This window comes from Acipenser ruthenus, chromosome 1 (genome assembly GCF_902713425.1).
Source record: "Acipenser ruthenus chromosome 1, fAciRut3.2 maternal haplotype, whole genome shotgun sequence".
NCBI classification, from domain to species: domain Eukaryota; kingdom Metazoa; phylum Chordata; class Actinopteri; order Acipenseriformes; family Acipenseridae; genus Acipenser; species Acipenser ruthenus.
In genome coordinates, this window is record NC_081189.1 from 111,715,735 (window position 1) to 111,735,850 (window position 20,116).

A 20,116-nucleotide genomic window follows, 5' to 3' on the forward strand; every position below is an offset into this window, starting at 1 on the left:
ACGGAGTCTAAAAAAAGCAGCAATCATCACAAATCCAAGCAACTGTTTGTCATATTACTGACATGAGCATGAGGCCCATACTTACCTCTCCACTGGAGCTTGCTCTTTAGTTGAATGGTGAGTCGTTTGTCTGGTTTGTGGTACAGCTGTACCTCTACATCAGTCCTGGCTCCAGAAATGACCAGAGTGTCATCTTCCGAGAAAAGTAAAATCTGGGGTGGAATTCCTGCCCCTTCTTTCTGCCAGCTGTACCTCGAGATTATGAGATACACTGAGCCATAGACTCTCTGTATATGTTTTAAAGTGTGACATTCTTGCATAATCTTTTTTTGAAAGGGGATCCACTACTGAAAACTGCTGAATGAAAATATAATAATGAAATACAATCTGCATTGTGATGATAGCATTGTTTTTATTACAGATATGCATAGGTATAAAATATATTATCATATGTACAGATTAGTTGTGTTACAAATTACAAAATGTTTTTGAGCACTGTTAGGCACGAGAAACTGTTGATTACTTTCTTACCGATTCAACATTCAGAGTTTTTATGCCACTTAGAAAATGTCTTCCTAATTAATACTTGTTGGATAATGAGATTGAGTTGGTTAATCTGGTAATTAGATTTGTTTTTTGCTCCACTGTTACACAGCAAACAGGTAAGATGTTTGTCTCTCGCAAGCCCTTTTCAAAGTGTTACGTTTGAAAATTGTTGAAATGATTGTTGTGTAATAAAATGATACTGGCTTTTCTGTGGAATTGTTCTGACTGCAGTTTAATTGATGAATTAACAATTTTCTGTGGATTTGTTATTCAACAATATATCTGTCCCGCACTCCCCTTCTCTTCAAAGCCACACAGCCACTTTTCATCACAGAAATCTTTCAATTTAAAGTTCAATAAATGTAAATGTTTCTTCACATTATTATTTATTTATGAAACAAGTTTAAATATTGCAAGATAAATTAAAAAAAACGTGAAATTTGAAATATGATAACATAAAAAGTATCTGATTATTTACAAATACTATTTATATATACATACATATACAGTGCCTATAGAAAGTCTACACCCCCTTTCAAAATGTTCACCTTTTGTTGCCTTATAGCCTGGAATTAAAATGCATTAAAATATTTTTTTTTCATTTATCTACACACCCTACCCCACAACTTCCAAGTGAAAAAAATATTCTACAAATTTGTAGAAAATTAAATAAAAACTGAAATAGCTTGGTTGGATAAGTGTCCACACCCCTTGTAATAGCAATCCTAAATTAGCTCAGTTGTAACCAATCACCTTCAAAAGCACACACCAAGTTAAGTGGCCTCCACCTGTGTTAAATTGTAGTGATTCACATGATTTCAGGATAAATTCAGCAGTTCCTGTAGGTTCCCTCTGCTGGGTAGTGCATTTCAAAGCAAAGACTGAACCATGAGCACCAAGGCGCTTTCAAAAGAACTCCAGGACAATGTTGTTGAAAGGCACAGATCAGGGGATGTGTATAAAAAAATATCAAAGGCCTTGAATATCCCTAAGAGCACGGTCAAAACGATTATCAAGAAGTGGCACCACCAAGACCCTGCCTAGATCAGGCCGTCCCTCCAAACTGGATAACCGAGCAAGAATGAGACTGATCAGAGAGGCTACCAAGAGGCCAATGTCGAGAGGAGACAAATGCATGACAGACAGAGGGTTTTCTGAGTACCGGTGTAACTCGGGCAAGCTTAAGGGCAGCAGGAACCAAGCCAGAGTCCAGGGACAGGTTGAGAGTGTACATAACGGAGGGAGCAAGATCAGAAGCACAGAGACGGACAAGGTTAGTCAGCCAGGGGTCCAGGGGGCACTTCAATCACAGTCATTAGATAACGTTTCACATTATCTTGCTAGAATCGCTAGTGACACAACGCAAATCATAATGCTTCAATCTCAGAGTTAATAATAATAATAAAAAAAACATAAACAACCCAGTGGCCTATTTTTAATGCATTCCTTATTCCTTCTCACTGGCTACCCTCCACTCCTGTAGCCCCATAACCCTGTAATTCTGAGACCAGTACTCCCAATTCTTTGTTGCACTAGTCAAGCAGGAAGCTTGAATGATCAGTCCCATAGCTTTGTTCTATTTCACTCATACTGTGGGGATTACACTGCTCTTTAAAACAATTCATTCAGACTGTGACAGGCAGTGGAAATTGCAACCTTCAGTTCAGTTGGATTTCTTCAGGTGGCAATGTCTTGTCTTCTCCTTGGCTTGTTTCATTTTTCCTGTCTGTAACAGGACAAAATACATTTGGTTCATACAATTCTTTTAAATCGACATGCGTATTCTATGTTTTATACTCCTTATTTGAGAGCAGGTACAGTATAGCAAGGTATATGCAAGCTTTGTATGAGAGGCAGAAGTGACACTGGGAAAGCCAGTGCACCAAACACCAACGTCAAAGTTCACTGAAATAACAAATAACAAATTGACTAAGCTCAACACTTGAATTGAATTGATATACGCCAAATGTGTAACACGCTGATAAGTCATATAAAAAAAAAACACACAGCACTGGAATAGAATGAGGGCTCTACTGATCTTAAGAGTTTATTTCTACCTTTAGCCTATAAGGATTAGGCAAGCCTCTCCACATAGTGACTTGTCATAAATTTAGTTTGTGTCACAGGACAGAAGCTGAGGCACCAACTGGTGACCCTACATCTTACAATTCTGGTGCAGGTATACAGATTTTAATCTTGTAATGACTTCCACCCGGGTTTATGTATAGTACTGGCTTCAGCACTTAAGATGTGTACTCATCCACTTGACTGAAGATCAAGCTCTTCAGTTGAATGGTACAGTTTGAGGGTGTGGTTTATTATATATACATCAATGGGGTGATCTGACAGTCCATTACAGTGGCACACAACCCTGTCCCCTAATGTTAATTTTCTGTAATTACAGTAAATATATGTTGTATGTACACACAGACGGGGCATGTCTTTTGGTTCCACTAGAAAACCAGCATTGATTAAGTGAGGGGAGAATGTACAGTATCAGGGTACGTTTACTTGAATGAGGAGCTAACTCTAGTTAAAAGGCAAGATGCACGTCTCACAGCTATGAAGTTCACAGTTAGTATCTAGCCCCTGCTATGCCATTTAATTCAATGCTCAGAGATCGGCTTTTGTGGGAAAGGGAGGGTTTTTTCTCATACATTAAAAAAATCCAATCCCACGGCTTAATGGGATCTTCTACCAATGTTACTATCACAGTTTACAACACTGCTCTTTAGTAATGCAAATTTATTAACACTTCAGCCCCCACACTCTTCAGCCGTGAGGCACATATACCAGGTGACACATTATTTGGCTTATACGTGAAAGCAAGAGTAGCTCAGTTTAATTAGAAGACAGAGATAAACCCACAGACCTATTTGCAAAAATATATGAATATATTGATATACCCACACACTAGACTTACAGAGAAAGACAAATGGCTTTCTTATCTTAGTGGGTGTTAATGTAACTTTAAAATTGCTGATTTTGTATTATTATGTGTATACTGTTATTTAAATGGTCTGACTGTGGCAGTTGTATGTGTGACATGCTATACAAATGTATTGTGGTCTGTTCTTTTTTTCTGCTATGTACTGTACACTGCTTTGCAATACTTTTGTATAAAAAGCGCTATATAAATTAAATAAATAAATAAATAAATAAATAAAGTAAAACAGTTTGTTGACTTACATTGGTACACAGACGGCACACACCTCTTTCACAGATCCAGTTAATACAGGAGAAGCAGACGCTCAAGAGCCATGGCACTTCAAACAGCACAGCCGCTGTTCCCAAGTAAAGAGAGGCCTTCTCATGCCAGATCTCTCCTTCAAAATGAAAGTTAATGAGCCCGATCAATATGGTTTATTGAATGAGGCAAGGTTGTGTACTAAATATGATTTTATATATTTTGGTTTAAATATAGCTGTTACAGAACAAATGAAAAAATAACTTTCTCACTGCGGCATGGAATTCTAGGAGGAGTCTGTGAACGCCCTAGTTTTTTTTACATCGTCGAGTTAGATTTGTTTGAATTTTAGAAAGTCACTGAAAGCAAAGTTTTTACGATGATTTTAGTGTTTGCAGCATATTTCTTTTGTAGTATATTTTGTAATTAATTTTCTGTAACATCAAAAACTGTCCAGCAAGATGCGGGTTTGGATCCATTTATAGTCATGTGATGAGGTGTTTTAACCAATCATATGCCATATATATATGTGTGTGTGTGTGTGTGTGTGTGTGTGTGTGTGTGTGTGTGTGTGTGTATTCGGCGTATCCTTTCCATAAAATGTGTTGAATAAATGCTCTTTACTGTCATACTAATCAGAGCTGTACATTTAAATGGATCAGAAATCTGAGGGATTTTCCTAGAATAATGATTCATTTAATTTTTATTGAACTCTTCTGATAAATTAACTAGTAGGCGTAGCCTCCTACATATAGGGTTACCCACAGTAAAGTCATAGTTTAAGCATGGAAAAAAGTGAAATGTAACCAAGGGAACATACGTAACCCTAGGACTAGATTAATTACAATACTTACAGTATTTCAAGCAAAGTCCTGTTAACACAGATAAAGCGACCATCACAACCAGCCTGTTAACAGTGTTCCATGCAGCGTGACCTATGAAGGTAAATACACACATATCATCTTTATTAAATAGCAAGCACACATAAACAAACTTAACACATCTAACATAAAGCACTTCTATTGTGGCAACATCTCCACCTGAAAAGTACAATATAGTACTACCAAAGGTCTGTGCAGTCAAAGTTATTAGCATTGATTGAATGAGCAATGTTTAAAAGCACAAGCAACACTTACACACGTTTTTCTGGTGGTTCTTCTTTTTTCTGTGGCACCCTTGCAATGAGAATGGCAGGTAAAATAACCAGCCCAACTATGGCTACTTCAACGTGTTCTGCAAGGAGACACAAAGTCATACAGTTTTACACATTGCAACACAGTATTTATAAACAAGTAGGACACAGCCCGATCTTACTGATCTTCATATAAATGCATGACTGGAAAACTAAAGAGACAAACAGCCTATTCAGCCAATCTAAACAGTGGCATGTATGAATACTGCTGCTATTTACAGCATTAAGATATTATTATTATTTATTTCTTAGCAGATATCTTTGTATCAGTATCTGTGTATCGGTTGTGTATCAGTATCTGTGTATCGGTTGTGTATCAGTATCTGTGTATCGGTTGTGTATCAGTATCTGTGTATCGGTTGTGCATCAGTATCTGTGTATCGGTTGTGCATCAGTATCTGTGTATCGGTTGTGCATCAGTATCTGTGTATCAGTATCTGTGTATCGGTTGTGTATCAGTATCTGTGTATCAGTATCTGTGTATCGGTTGTGTATCAGTATCTGTGTATCGGTTGTGTATCAGTATCTGTGTATCGGTTGTGCATCAGTATCTGTGTATCGGTTGTGCATCAGTATCTGTGTATCGGTTGTGCATCAGTATCTGTGTATCAGTATCTGTGTATCGGTTGTGCATCAGTATCTGTGTATCGGTTGCGTATCAGTATCTGCGTATCAGTAGCTGTGTATCGGTTGTGTATCAGTATTTGTGTATCAGTATCTGTGTATCGGTATCTGTGTATCGGTTGTGTATCACTATCTGTGTATCGGTTGTGTATCAGTATCTGTGTATCGGTTGTGCATCAGTATCTGTGTATCGGTTGTGTATCAGTATCTGTGTATCGGTTGTGTATCAGTATCTGTGTATCAGTATCTGTGTATCGGTTGTGTATCACTATCTGTGTATCGGTTGTGTATCAGTATCTGTGTATCGGTTGTGCATCAGTATCTGTGTATCGGTTGTGTATCAGTATCTGTGTATCAGTATCTGTGTATCGGTTGTGTATCAGTATCTGTGTATCAGTATCTGTGTATCGGTTGTGTATCAGTATCTGTGTATCAGTTGTGTATCAGTATCTGTGTATCAGTATCTGTGTATCGGTTGTGTATCAGTATCTGTGTATCGGTTGTGTATCAGTATCTGTGTATCAGTTGTGTATCAGTATCTGTGTATCAGTATCTGTGTATCGGTTGTGTATCAGTATCTGTGTATCGGTTGTGTATCAGTATCTGTGTATCAGTTGTGTATCAGTATCTGTGTATCGGTTGTGTATCAGTATCTGTGTATCGGTTGTGTATCAGTATCTGTGTATCGGTTGTGTATCAGTATCTGCGTATCAGTATCTGTGTATCGGTTGTGTATCAGTATCTGTGTATCACTATCTGTGTATCGGTTGTGTATCAGTATCTGTGTATCAGTATCTGTGTATCGGTTGTGTATCAGTTTCTGTGTATCGGTTGTGCATCAGTATCTGTGTATCGGTTGTGTATCAGTATCTGTGTATCAGTTGTGTATCAGTATCTGTGTATCAGTATCTGTGTATCGGTTGTGTATCAGTATCTGTGTATCGGTTGTGTATCAGTATCTGTGTATCAGTTGTGTATCAGTATCTGTGTATCGGTTGTGTATCAGTATCTGTGTATCGGTTGTGTATCAGTATCTGTGTATCGGTTGTGTATCACTATCTGTGTATCGGTTGTGCATCAGTATCTGTGTATCGGTTGTGTATCAGTATCTGTGTATCAGTATCTGTGTATCGGTTGTGCATCACTATCTGTGTATCGGTTGTGCATCAGTATCTGTGTATCGGTTGTGTATCACTATCTGTGTATCGGTTGTGCATCAGTATCTGTGTATCGGTTGTGCATCACTATCTGTGTATCGGTTGTGTATCAGTATCTGTGTATCGGTTGTGTATCAGTATCTGTGTATCGGTTGTGCATCAGTATCTGTGTCTCATTCCCATCCAATACAAGCTTGTCTTGATTTATGAAGACACTTACCACCATCACATGTCTTGAAGATAAACCCAAAGAATCCTACCAGAAGGGAGATGTTGCCACATATGTCACTGAAGCTTAAGAAACCATGTAGCAGACTGAAACCTGCAATAAAACAAAAACATCTAATAAGTGCTTGAGTCGACTCTGAAACAGGTATTTCCCCAATGGGGTACGTAATGTGATTGAAGACGGCACACACCTCTTTTACAGATCCAGTTAATACAGGAGAAGCAGACGCTCAAGAGCCATGGCACTTCAAACAGCACAGCCGCTGTTCCCAAGTAAAGAGAGGCCTTCTCATGCCAGATCTCTCCTTCAAAATGAAAGTTAATGAGCCCGATCAATATGGTTTATTGAATGACATGTTTATCGAATGCTGTACATCACCCTCAGAGGAAGGAGGATAAGACTGAAGAATTCATTTTTTACATACACAGTATATATATATATATACAATCAAAAATGAATGGAAATTCTGATATGTGGTGATACACAGTCATAGTAAAAGTGTAAAAGTCATTTCTTACCATATTTCAAATGGAAATAGTGCCCTTGATTAGTGCTCAGTTGGTTTTCCACTGTACAAGTGTACCTCCCACAAATATCAGCTCTGGCTCCAGAAATGACCAGCGTGTCATCTTTAGAGAAAAGTAAAATCTGGGGTCGAATTGGTGCCCCTTCTTCCTGCCAGCTGTATTTCCAGACGACTTCTTGCGCTTTGCAGACGAGTGTGTCTGTGCCATTGCTCAGGACGGTAGGCACTGAAAGTCTGTCTGTATTAAAAAACAAAGCAAGAAAAATAACATATAGGCTATACTGTATATCATATTTATGTTGAACATAATATTGGTTAGCAATTGCTTACATTTTTACGTCAGGTTTTTAAAAATAAGTCTATTATTGACACTCGGGACAGTTATAACACCTGTCCTCCGGAGACGCTCGGAGCATATTATTATTATTATTATTATTATTATTATTATTATTATTATTATTAAGAAATACTAAAGCACTGGAAACGTATCGTAGTTTTACTTATTAATATACTTAATGAACAAATCAAAATAATGTACAGTGATTCTAGAGTTACAATCAGGACTACATGGTCTTTGCTGTTTATTTATTTATTTATTTATTTATTTTTAATCAATTTACTCACTACTACAGCAATAGCCAATCAAATAATAAAAGCACAACCATTTCAATACTGCTCTTGAGTCCTGCTGTAGTATTTCTTGTTTAGTTAAGCGAGGGCATGAGATATATTTAAACTGCAGTAAAGTCCATTGGAAGTTAAACAATGAAAGTGAAGAAAACGCACTACTCACATCTCATTTGCTGGATTACAAGCAAACTCAAACACAACAAACTCCACATCCGCAAGGTTAAAGATGGCTCCATAATTACTGACAATGTGTTGCTGTCCAGTAAATCAAGAAAACAACACGCGCAGACTTTAACTGTGCAACAATGCCTCGGTATGCATACGGTGTCGTGTTTCTGTAAAAACATCCGTTCTAAACTTCGCGTGACTTACTGCAAGCCTATCAACAGATGTGTGGTTTGTACGAATTGGCTTGGGTTTGGATTATGCAAGTGTGTCGAGGGGATGGTTATTTTTGAAGAGAGGGGACGTGGGAGAAAATATAAGTAAATAAATGCAATTTACAATAATATATATATATATATATATATATATATATATATATATATATATATATATATATATATATATATATATATATAGATGAACCAAACAAAAATGTATAATTAATGTTTTGCAAAAAAAGGTAAATGTATCTCTGTTTGACAATAGGAAAACACATCACATTACAATTGATTGCACCTGTACCAAAATCTCACAGCATACCACTTTCAATGTGACAGTGTACCACTTTCTGACATTATACAGGTCAAGTTTTGGTACGTGTACCACATTGTGACAATGTACCACTTTCTAACACTACACCGGTTCTGAATCTTCAGTCCCCTATTCTAATTTTCATTCGGTCATTTGTTTGTTTTTTACTCAAGTGTTAATGAAAAAGTAACCAAAGAACTGACGGATGCATTGCCACTTTAGTCTTAGCAATACTATACTTACCCATACTTTTCTATATTGTAATAGCTAATCGTTAGTAAGACTTAACTTGCAAGAACAGTACTTTTAGGTATTGTAGTTGCCATTAGTTACCAAAACCTATCTAAGAACAAGTTCTGTTTATGATTATGAATAAGGCTACAGTTGTGTAGTATCGTAATACAGGAGGACACCATTATAGGTTGTTTTTAACTCGTTTATTTATTCCATACAGTTCCATACATTCAGCGCTCTTTCTGCCTTGGGCTCCGTTGTACAACAAACCTATAAAGGGGGTAGCTCCTCCTGCTGGTTACTCCCAGAACATCTTTATTTTATTTCCTGCAAAATAGATAAAATGAGAGTGAACTGTACTCTGAGATCACAGGATGCGGGGCTGCTGGTTATTCCTAGGATCAACAGAAGCAATTACGTATTAGTAAGTGTATTCTGTTATTTAAAAATGTTATTTAAAATCTCGGATCATGGCAGTTGTATGTGTGACATGCTATACAAATGTATTGTCGTTTGTTAGTTTTTTCCTGCTATATACTGTACAGTGCTTATTTATACGCTTTTGTATGAAAAGCGTATAAATAAATACAGTAAATAAATAAAGAAATAAATAAATACATACATACATAAATACAATAAAACCTCTTGTGTATGTTGATGTAGCTAAAACTACATTACTTGGTGACCTTTCTGTGAACTCTTGTATTTTTCCCGCAGCTCGCCCATAAAATGTACTACAAATTACTATGCCAAAATCGTAGCTTTAATCATGAACATTGGTTAATTCTGGCCTTTAAGAGCAGTGCTTTCTGTTCTGCGTCTTTAAGTGGCATACATGCCAGTAACACAGACATGGGGGTCCTAGTGTCTGCATAGCAGCAACACATGCTTTTGCATGTTTGTTTTGTATAAATTAGATTAAGAGATACTTTACCCATGTGTGGTTTATTGTGGATGTGAAAACAGGCTCCATGATGCAAAATCTTACTCTACCTGCAAAGGAGTATAAATGCATCAGGATATTTTGCGAAATATTGACTTGGATTGCCTCAAACACACTTGGAAAGTCCCTGTTTTTCGTAATGAGCAGATGGTCCCATGATCTCATCAGATTTTCTTGATTTCTATAAACCAGGTTTGTACCAAATGATAATGTACGTGGCCTTTTCTAGCAGAAAAGTAGGCAAGATGAATGATTACATATTATTAGACTTACAGGGTAAACGGAAATGTTAACTGCTGAAGTGATTTCCTTTTCAGATTTTCAGCATGAAAAATATAAAGTTCTGTTAACTATACTGGAAAAAATACATATTTTTGGAATATGCTTTATAAAATATATAAAATAATGTACATTATTATCATAACAGGTATTATATGATTTCAAAAGTACTGCTTGTATTTTTCCATGAATTAAATTCCCCAGTGGCTCTTCCAGTAAAGGCACTGTTGTGTGAGTCACATGATCAGGAGGTTGCAGATTGGAACCTTGGCTGGGGTGTAAAATATAGGCTTAGTTCACCGTAAACCTCCCTACTGGCCATGCACCCCACAAGACCAGACTCGACCCTTACCTTCAGCGTTCAGTATCATGGCAACATCTGTTGCTAAGGTTCAGCTGGTGAAAAGACATGATTGGCTTGGCAGTAGGAACAGGGGTCATCCATTGGTCTTAAGGCCTGCTGATTGGTAAGTGGTTTGCAGCAATTAGTTGATATTTTAATTGGATATTTGATAGGGGAAAAACAGGGTTAAATCCTTACAAATATATTAAAAAAAAACAATAACTGATAAATATATTAAAAAAAATAAAATATAACAATACACAAATATTGTTGACACACAAGGAAAAATAAAAAGGAAGTGCAATGTGTTGTAGTCTCGTCAGCAGCACATTGTGATGTACAGGAAACATCCCCAACGCCACCTACCACTATTTGAGAAAGGGAAAAACCATGACCCACTTATGCCAGAGATTTATTGGTGTGTATTAGTGATGAGTCAGTTGAACAGTACACAGTACGTTTCTTATTACTGAAACAAAATGTGCACAGAGATAAACATTACTGTAGGTTAGAGGGAAGGGTTAAAAATGTATCTTTTTGATAACATTTTCCACATGTGCTCATTTCAGCTTTAAGCATGTGATGTGCTGCTGCTTCTCAGAATAATTGGATTTTCTGTAAGTGGTATTTCCCTAGAGGAAGATGGTAACTATAAATGGTTTGTCAGGGCCATAAAGAGGGGGGGGGGGGGGGGGGGAGAGGTGCGGGGGGGGGGGGGGGGGGCTGCAGGGACGTTTTGCACTAGGAAACTTTTGAAACATTATACCTCAATTAGTCTTGTTGCAAGCTTGTTCTTTATTAGATGTTATTAAAGGCATTGGTTTCAAACTAATTTTGTATATGAGTTTTTTTTCTTTTTTACTGTGCAGTAACTGTGTTAGATATAGCCTTTTGTGCGGTACTTTGTCAATTGCTTTTTGAAAATCTATGTAGATGATGTCATATACACTATCCTTGTCCACTCTAGGAGTCACCTCCTGACAGAAACCTAGTAAATTAGTAAAACAAGATCTACCCTTCCTGAAGCTGTCTCCTATAATGTTGTTACTATATAAATATTCCTCCATTTTGTTCCTTATTATAGTTTACACGATTTTACATATGATTGATGTTAAACTTATAATGCTGTAGTTCCCAGGGTCAAATCTATCTCGCTTTTTAAATATAGGCAATATAACATATTGGTTTAAAAATCTGTTCTGTAGTTTCTCTAAGGACTCCTGGACAGACTCCAACAAACTCTGGTAATGATGTTTGTGTACATGCTGTTAACCTTGGTATATTGTATAAATCCTCCTTTGTAAATACTTGCACAAAGTATTGATTTAGTACATCTGTGGTTTGGTAGTCTTTAGTCATTAAATTACCACTGCTGTCACGTAAACTACTGAATTCTTCTTTCAGTTTCCTGTTAGCATTAACATATTGAAAAAACCCTTTTGGATTCAGTTTACTATCTACTGCTACTTGTCTCTCTAATTTCCTTTTCAATCTCCTAGTCTGCTTTTTAAGGTCTCTGCAGGGCTCTCTGTATTATATTTTTGAGTCTGCTCCCTTTGATTTAATAGAAAGATATAGTTTTCTTTTGTTTTTAATAACCAGCTTAATAGATCGATTTACCCATCGTGGTTTGCCTTTTCTCATTTTTGGGATAAATTTATCCTGCATTTCAAAAATTATATCCCTTAATTTAATCTAATTGTTTTCAGCTTCATTATCTATTAGTATTCTATCCTAGTCTATGTTTATAAGCTCCTGTTGCTTTCCTGTGTAATCTGCTCTCCTGATATTGTATACCTTTGTCTTTGATTTATGTACTGCTCCTGATTATTTTTCACAAACTCGATCATATTATGGTCACTTATTCCTAGTGGTTATATTACCTTTAAGTTGTGTATCCTTGCTTCATTGTTTGTCAATACCAAATCTAGACATGAATTGTATCTAGTCGGGGCATTCAAGAAATAAGATAAGAAGCAATCTTGCACTAAATCTGTCATTCCCATGTCTGAACTGTAGTCTGAGGTCATGAGGTTCCAGTTTACAGATGGGAAGTTACAGTCTCCCATAATTAGGATGCCCCCTTCCTTACTTATTTTTTTGATGCTTGCATGTAAGTTTTCGTTTAGTGATTCATCAGAACTTGGGGGCCTATAACAGACTCCCACTATTAAACCTTTAGATTTGATTTCATTTAATTTAATCCAGAAGAAGAAGAAGAAGAAGAAGAAGAAGAAGATTTTACATTAATTATTAATTTTGTAAATATAAATGTTAACCTCCGTTTTTAAATACTTACTGGTTCTGAATTTATTGGTCCTAAAAAAATAATCTTACACTAACTTGAATATGTTTCAACTGCCGTTATCCCCTTATTTTAATTTCCTTATGTTTACCACAACAAAACCAAAATGGTAGGAAATACTATTCTACATTGTATTACAGCATTTATTAACTGCTTTTTTCTGAATAAATAAATAGTCATTATTAAGTTAAACTGTGTTGTTTCTTTCTCTGGCCAATAATTAGCTTTATATATGAATCTTAAACAAAATTTCACAACATCCTATACTTTGGCCATGGCTTGTTTAGTGGCCTTGGTGACCTCTGCAAATGTATTGAAAAGGCCATTTTAGCCTTGCCCCCTTTGTTGCCAGTTTAGAGCCCTGATATATGATTCTCAAGAAGATCAAATGACTATTTCATTATGGACTATTTTGTAAAATGACAAAAATGAAATGAGATAGGGAGAGTATGTGTTCATCACTATACAACAAACCATCCATACCTGTGTCACGATAGCATACACAATGAATCACTACACACCTGCTCATTGAAACACTCAATGGTAAAATGTATGACATAAATGAAAGAAACAGTATGAGAAGCTGTATTAGCCACACAAAGCATATTATTCACATTACTGACCTGAGTGTCCTCATGAAAACAAGCTCATAACAATACTAAATGAGGTGTAATGTTCCAAAAGTTTCCCTTTGCAAAACGCCCATGCACGCCCCCCCTCTCCTCCTCCACGGACCCTGACAAACCTTTTGGAGTTACCATCTTCCGCTGGGGAAATACCACATACAGAAAATGTAATTGTTCTTAGAAGCAGCAGCACATGTTTAAAGCTGAAATGAGCACATGTGTTCACTGTGCCTTTAATGTGCTTTACCTATAGTACACACTCCTCAGTAATGACTTAGCCAAGTGAAAGTGAATTAGTCCACCAAAAAACAAGAACAGTAAGTTGCATTTCTGAGTTTGAGAGAAAACACTACTTATATATGTAGCTGTATATATCACTGAATCATAACCAGTGACCAACACCACAAACTTCCACTTTCAGAGAGCTATATATAGCTAGTTATCACTCTCAGACTAAGCAGTCCTTTTCCAGAAGGCTGTCTTGCAGATTACTAAAAAAGTTCTTTCTTTTTTTGAGCTTGAGTGATCGGTGAGAGAGAAAACTGAAAAGAATCACTCTAAACTAAAAATAGCACAAAGTCACCAGTGGCTGCTTCTTCTGATTAGAGGAAGTTGGTGCATGCCATCTAATAACAGATGACGAGCGTCCTCTAACGCCCTTCTACAATATCTTCATCTAGATACACCCCCATTTTCCAGTAGTCAGTATGTATTGTAAATATTGTTAATACCTCTCTTTGTTGTTTGAATGTATTACATTCTAATATATAATGTTGTACAGTTTCTAACCTTTGACATTCTCCACATAATCCATCTACATGTTTCCCTATTCTAAATAGATGCTGACAAAAAGGGAGACAAAACCAAACCAGGTAACTACAGACCAATAAGCCTGACTTCCATTATATGTAAACTTATGGAAACTATAATGAGGTCCAAAATGGAAAATTACCTATATGGTAACAGTATCCTGGGAGACAGTCAGCATGGTTTTAGGAAAGGGAGATCATGTCTATCTAACCTACTTGATTTTTTTGAGGATGCAACATCGACAATGGATAATTGCAAAGCATACAACATGGTTTATTTAGATTTCCAGAAAGCTTTTGACAAAGTCCCACATAAAAGATTAATCCTCAAACTGAATGCAGTAGGGATTCAAGGAAATGCATGCACATGGATTAGGGAATGGTTAACATGTAGAAAACAGAAAGTACTGATTAGAGGAGAAACCTCAAAATGGAGCGAGGTAACCAGTGGTGTACCACAGGTATCAGTATTAGGTCCTCTGCTATTCCTAATCTACATTAATGATTTAGATTCTGGTATAGTAAGCAAACATGTTAAATTTGCATGACACAATAATAGGAGGAGTGGCCAACACTGTTGCAGCAGCAAAGGTCATTCAAAATGATCTAGACAGCATTCAGAACTGGGCATACACATAGCAAATGACATTTAATGACATTTAATAGAGAAAAGTGTAAGGTTAGGGTTAGGAGTATGTGTTGACCCAGAAATGTCTTCATCTAGACAATGTGGGGAAACTATAAAAAGGCCAACAAGATGCTCGGATATATTGTGAAAAGTGTTGAATTTAAATCAAGGGAAGTAATGTTAAACCTTTATAATGCATTAGTAATACCTCACCTAGAATATTGTGTTCAGTTCTGGTCACCTTGTTACAAAAAGGATATTGCTGTTCTAGAAAGACTGCAAAGAGCAACCAGAATTATCCTGGGTTTAAAAGGCATGTTGTATGCAGACAGGCTAAAATAACTGAATCTCTTCAGTCTTGAACAAAGACGACTATGCGGTGATCTGATTCAAGCATTCAGAATTCTAAAAGGTATTGACAATGTCGACCCAGGGGACTTTTTGAACCTGAAAAAAAGAAACAAGGACCAGGAGTCACAAATGGAGATTAGATAAAGGGGCATTCAGAACAGAAAGTAGGAGGCACTTTTTTACAGAGAATTGTGAGGGTCTGGAACCAACTCCCCAGTAATGTTGTTGAAGCTGACACCCTGGGATCCTTCAAGAAGCTGCTTGATGAGATTCTGAGATCAATAAGCTACTGACAACCAAACAAGCAAGTTGGGCCGAATGGCCTCCTCTCATTTGTAAACTTTCTTATGTTCTTATTACTCATTGCTGTAGTTCTTATTACTCAATGCTGCATATCCAATTCTCAATCTGTTTGTTTATAGTTTCTTCTACCCTATTCAATCCCCCCTCTAGATGTTTCACTCTTTAACCTGACCTTTGGCTATATATCGTAATAAAACCTTCCCTTATGATTGTGTTCCCATTGATTTTTGCCAATATTCCATTTTTTTTTTTTTTTTTTTTGTCGTAATTTTTTGTTTAATTATTGAATTTATTTCTGCCTGACAGAGGGAGTAACATACCCACACCCTCCTTTCTCAATCACGTGCGGCTCCATTTCCCACAATTCTTATACAATTCTGACGTCAGAGCAAGTACCCAATCCTATGATCATATGCTTGGGTCAGAGGTTCTCAGTATGGCTGCCTCCATATGAAGCGCATTTGTCCTCTCTGTCGTGTTTTCTAGGTCTTGATAAACGATTTTTTTTTGTTTTTCAAAATCTGAACTTTATTCGTTATGTTTCCTGTCGTGACCCGGACGGCGACCCCGCTGTCAAACCTACTCGCCCCCCGAATCGGTGTGTTGATGGTCGCTGTTAGGGGCAGAAAATCCCGCAGCGATCCGAAAGCCAAGTCAAAAGCCGGGAGGGTGAAGGTTCCTCCGCCCGTGGACCCTGCCGAGATGCTGGTGCTCAGGGAGAGATTCAGCCAGTACGACCTCATCATGAGGGCACTCCGGTCAGTAACATAGAATAAAAATAACTATATCAGTAACAGTCATTTAAACAGTATTTAATACAACGTACAAATTCACTTACGAATTTTAACTAGTGTACTAAACAAAAAGTGTGTAGTGTTGGACAAAGTGCTCGTTAAAGTCTAATTACCAGCTACTCTTGCCCAATTCCTTAAAAAAAACAATGCAGTCTTTAGTCATGATGCTTTTTAAGAAGTGATTTATATCAAATTAATTTGGTCAGATGCTATTAATATAAACATTCAGCTAATTACAAAACAGTGTGTGGAGGTCTTAAAATAATTGTTTCAAGTTCAGTGTTTGCTGCAGAACACCCGCCTCTTGAAAAATCTTTATCCTGGGTCATAAATCCATTTCTCATTTTTTTACTCGGGAGAGTTTGTCAGGAGAAAAATAATTATTGAAGTGCATCCAGATTATGCTCCCTCCTGCAATAAGGAGGGAGCGTGAACTGGATACACAGCAATGTTTAGAAAAATGATCTTTCTCCTGGTAAATGTCCCAAGTAAAAATGCCCTAGTTGATTTACCTGTGCTATACAAGTACCTAGTAACACTTTCTACAAAAATCAAAGTGTTGTTTATTTTCATCTTATTAACGGCAATGCAGACTGCCATTATCACACAACACCAATGCAAATCTCACCTTCCTTCATTGTTGTACATGTATTTAAAGAAGTACTGACAGCGATTGGGCCCTCCACAATTAAACAAACAAACAAAAACAAAAAAACCTTCGGTAACTACCCCTGGTCCCGTTGTAATACCAAACTACATTTTTTGTGTATCCTTCAATATCCCAAAATGCTTTCTGATATGTTTGGCGAAATGTTCAGAACAGGCAACTGAAGGACTTGCTATCAGTGTACACTCCGCACTCTTATGCGTAATTAAAAAAATAAGCTGTCAGGACATATCTGTTAAACTAGTGGGGAAAATAACACAAGCACAACGTTAAATTTAAGTGCAGAAATGAAATGCGAGTTTAAAGTAGGATGGGGAATGAACAGTTCACGTAAATTGTCTGCTCTGTTTGAAATAAAATTCTGGGGATCAGAACTGGGCTCAAGGTATGAAGGTAAAAGCAAACTGTTTTGTAATTAACAGCTGTTTCTGAGTTTAATTATGAAAACAAAATCAGCTCAATTTGTTTAGTCACCTGATTCAAAATAAAACCTGAACTTCAAGTCCTACGTGTGTGTATTTGCATTTACTTTTTCCAAAATACTTGTTCTGTTTCTTTTTAGCAATATGGATCTCTATAAATATAAGCATGACATATTATTTTCAAATAAAATACAGTGCATGGTGGGATACTATCATATTCATTTCCACTGTCCATTGCGCTGCTAGGAACTGTAACCAAACTATTTTAATAGTGTCTGTACGCATTAAGCCCGACTAAACACGAAACGGTACTTCAGTGTGGACGCTTTGAGCTGGATTAATTAGAACGGTTTTGAGTAGGGTTCTCGAGGTTATGTAGTGTGGACAGGGCCGTAGGTTGAGTGTACATTCAAATGCACAGTTGCAGTTTTATTGAACACGTGTGTCTGTTCTATGTGCAGGGCAGAGTTCAAGGAGGACATGCTACGCAGGAGGTATGAGGAGGAGGTGGGATCTCTGGCTGAGGAGAGGACCAAACAGGAAGCTGAGGAGCATCAGAAGCTGATGGCCTGGAATGACGCAGAGAACCAGCGACTGCGCCAACTACGGTAATAAGTCCTGTGGTGTGATTTGGTCCTATATGAGTTTGTGTTGAATGAATCTGTGTTTTAAAACTGGTATCCACGTTTATGTTTTAGTACCTAGAGCTGTGACGCTGCTAGAGGCGCAAACAGTGTGTTTTGATTGTATTTGGTGCTTCAGCTAACTTCCTCTTTCTGGGTGTTTCCGTGGTAACAGTGAGGAGAGGATCAGGAAGGAGCTGGAGCAGGAGCAGCTGAGGAAGGAGCAGGTGGCTGTCTCAAGAGAGAAGAGAATGGAGGAGTATGTTAAAGAGAAGGAGCAGGAGATCTTGCAGCTACAGGTATTCCAGTTGTGTTATCAATATGTATGTCTGTTGCTGTATCTAATCTAAGAAGTACAATGCAGACTGGGCAGTAAAAGGTTCACTGAGGGATCAAACTCGTAGCTGTAGAAATACACTAACTGGAATGAGGAAGTGCAAGAGTTCAGAGCATTTCCCTGGGTAAGACAAACAATATGCAAATCAATAAAACAGCACTCTGAGTCATTGCATTTTTTAACTTCTGATATTCTCAATAACCAAGAATGTTCTTAGCAAGTTGCATCACTTTCTCAAAGAATTTCAGTTAGTACATAACATTAACGTTATTTTAATTGTTGAACAAAGTGTGTTTTTTCAGATGCAATGTAGTGACTGGTGAGTTATAGAGACTAAACTGTGCTTTAAACCTTTCTATACTGTGTTTTTTAATTGTAAAACAGGAAGAAGCAAAGAACTTCATCACCTTGGAGAATCTGGACCAGCGAATTGAGGAAGCGCTGGACAACCCAAAGAGCTATAATTTCGCTGTTGATAAAGAGGGGAGGATTGTGAAGAGAACTGTGCAGCAGTGATACCTGCCTCACTGAACTGTTACACTTCATAACCTGTGTGCACTGACGACGAATACACCTGGAAATAACACATGCTTGGGAGACGTGCATTGGACAGGGCTGCTTTAATGCTTAACTTAAGGGTATTTATGAACTGCAAGGCTGCAAGTAAAGATTGTAGCACATTGCATGGTCCTACAAATGAACTTCCCTCACTTAAGGAGAAGATGGTGTTCAATTTGATTTTTCGCTTAATAACAGTGCTGATTCTGATCCGTTGAAATTGTGGACCTAATTAAAAAATTCCAAAAGCAAAATTCCAACTACACATTACTTTGTCTACTTAATTTGTTTGAAAGGACAACATTGTTCAGATTATGTATTTGTGAATACAACTGGCAAGTACTGTATTAGCACACAACTGACTAACTTGTGAGTGACCGTTATTTCCTGTTGTGGGGAAGTTGTGATTTAACATTCTCGTTAATCACAATAGTGGCAAAGATACATCACATAATAATGCAAACACAGTTTTACTTTCCTGGTAGTTACTGACTATTTGTAAATTAGATACAATGTTTGAGAAACTATATTATGCAAAATACAGTTCATGGCTAAATATGGTTTGTTTTATCTAAAATAAGATGACAATTTTCAGGCGCTTTATAGCGGACAGTCTTTTCTGGTAAATTTCTTTTACTGCAGACGTGATGTTTCAAGCTGCAGTCACTCAAGGTGCACACCTATGCCAATGAAGGTTACCAAAATATATTCCAGTGTAGTTTTGCCTCAGATTCCTCCTGAAACTTGAGAATAAAGGAATACTGACTGTTGGAATAGCGTTGTTGTGGTGACTTTGCACATCTGTCTGTGACCCTAAAGGTGGGACAAGACCAAACATGAAAAATAACATTATTTTTTACCTCAAGTCCCCTTCCTAGTTTGATTGGTGGTTTTGATATAGACATTAAGGTAATGAAAAATGTTTAGGAGTAAGTAATAGCTTTGAATGATTTGTATTTTATGGTGTTTGTACATTCTAAGTAGTTAGTGTTGTGTCAGAGAATAGGTGGGCCTGGTATAGTTGAAAGGTCACACTGTTACAATATGAATGGAGTGAGAAAGGGTGTTCAATCCCAGAACTTTGTCTCAGGGCAAACTCAAAGCCCA

General features: G+C 37.2%; 2 protein-coding genes across 2 annotated transcripts; one reads left to right on the forward strand and one right to left on the reverse strand.

Moving 5' to 3' along the window:
* Positions 1-405: 405 nt before the first annotated feature.
* LOC117420547 (uncharacterized) lies at positions 406-8,385 on the reverse strand. The gene is made up of 8 exons (XM_059034129.1): positions 8,255-8,385; positions 7,454-7,699; positions 7,126-7,239; positions 6,927-7,028; positions 4,870-4,966; positions 4,588-4,668; positions 3,736-3,872; positions 406-2,272 (listed from the first exon to the last, which is right to left on the reverse strand). Exons 1-6 carry the CDS (start codon positions 8,325-8,327, stop codon positions 4,644-4,646), a joined length of 657 nt encoding a protein of 218 aa, XP_058890112.1. The 5' UTR covers positions 8,328-8,385; the 3' UTR covers positions 406-2,272; positions 3,736-3,872; positions 4,588-4,643.
* Positions 8,386-16,016: 7,631 nt separating this feature from the next.
* On the forward strand, positions 16,017-19,274 carry mrps26 (mitochondrial ribosomal protein S26). The gene is made up of 4 exons (XM_034035918.3): positions 16,017-16,366; positions 17,953-18,099; positions 18,290-18,413; positions 18,836-19,274. The coding sequence occupies exons 1-4, from the start codon at positions 16,146-16,148 to the stop codon at positions 18,965-18,967; spliced, it is 624 nt and encodes a 207-aa protein (XP_033891809.1). The 5' UTR covers positions 16,017-16,145; the 3' UTR covers positions 18,968-19,274.
* The last annotated feature ends 842 nt before the right edge of the window (positions 19,275-20,116 follow it).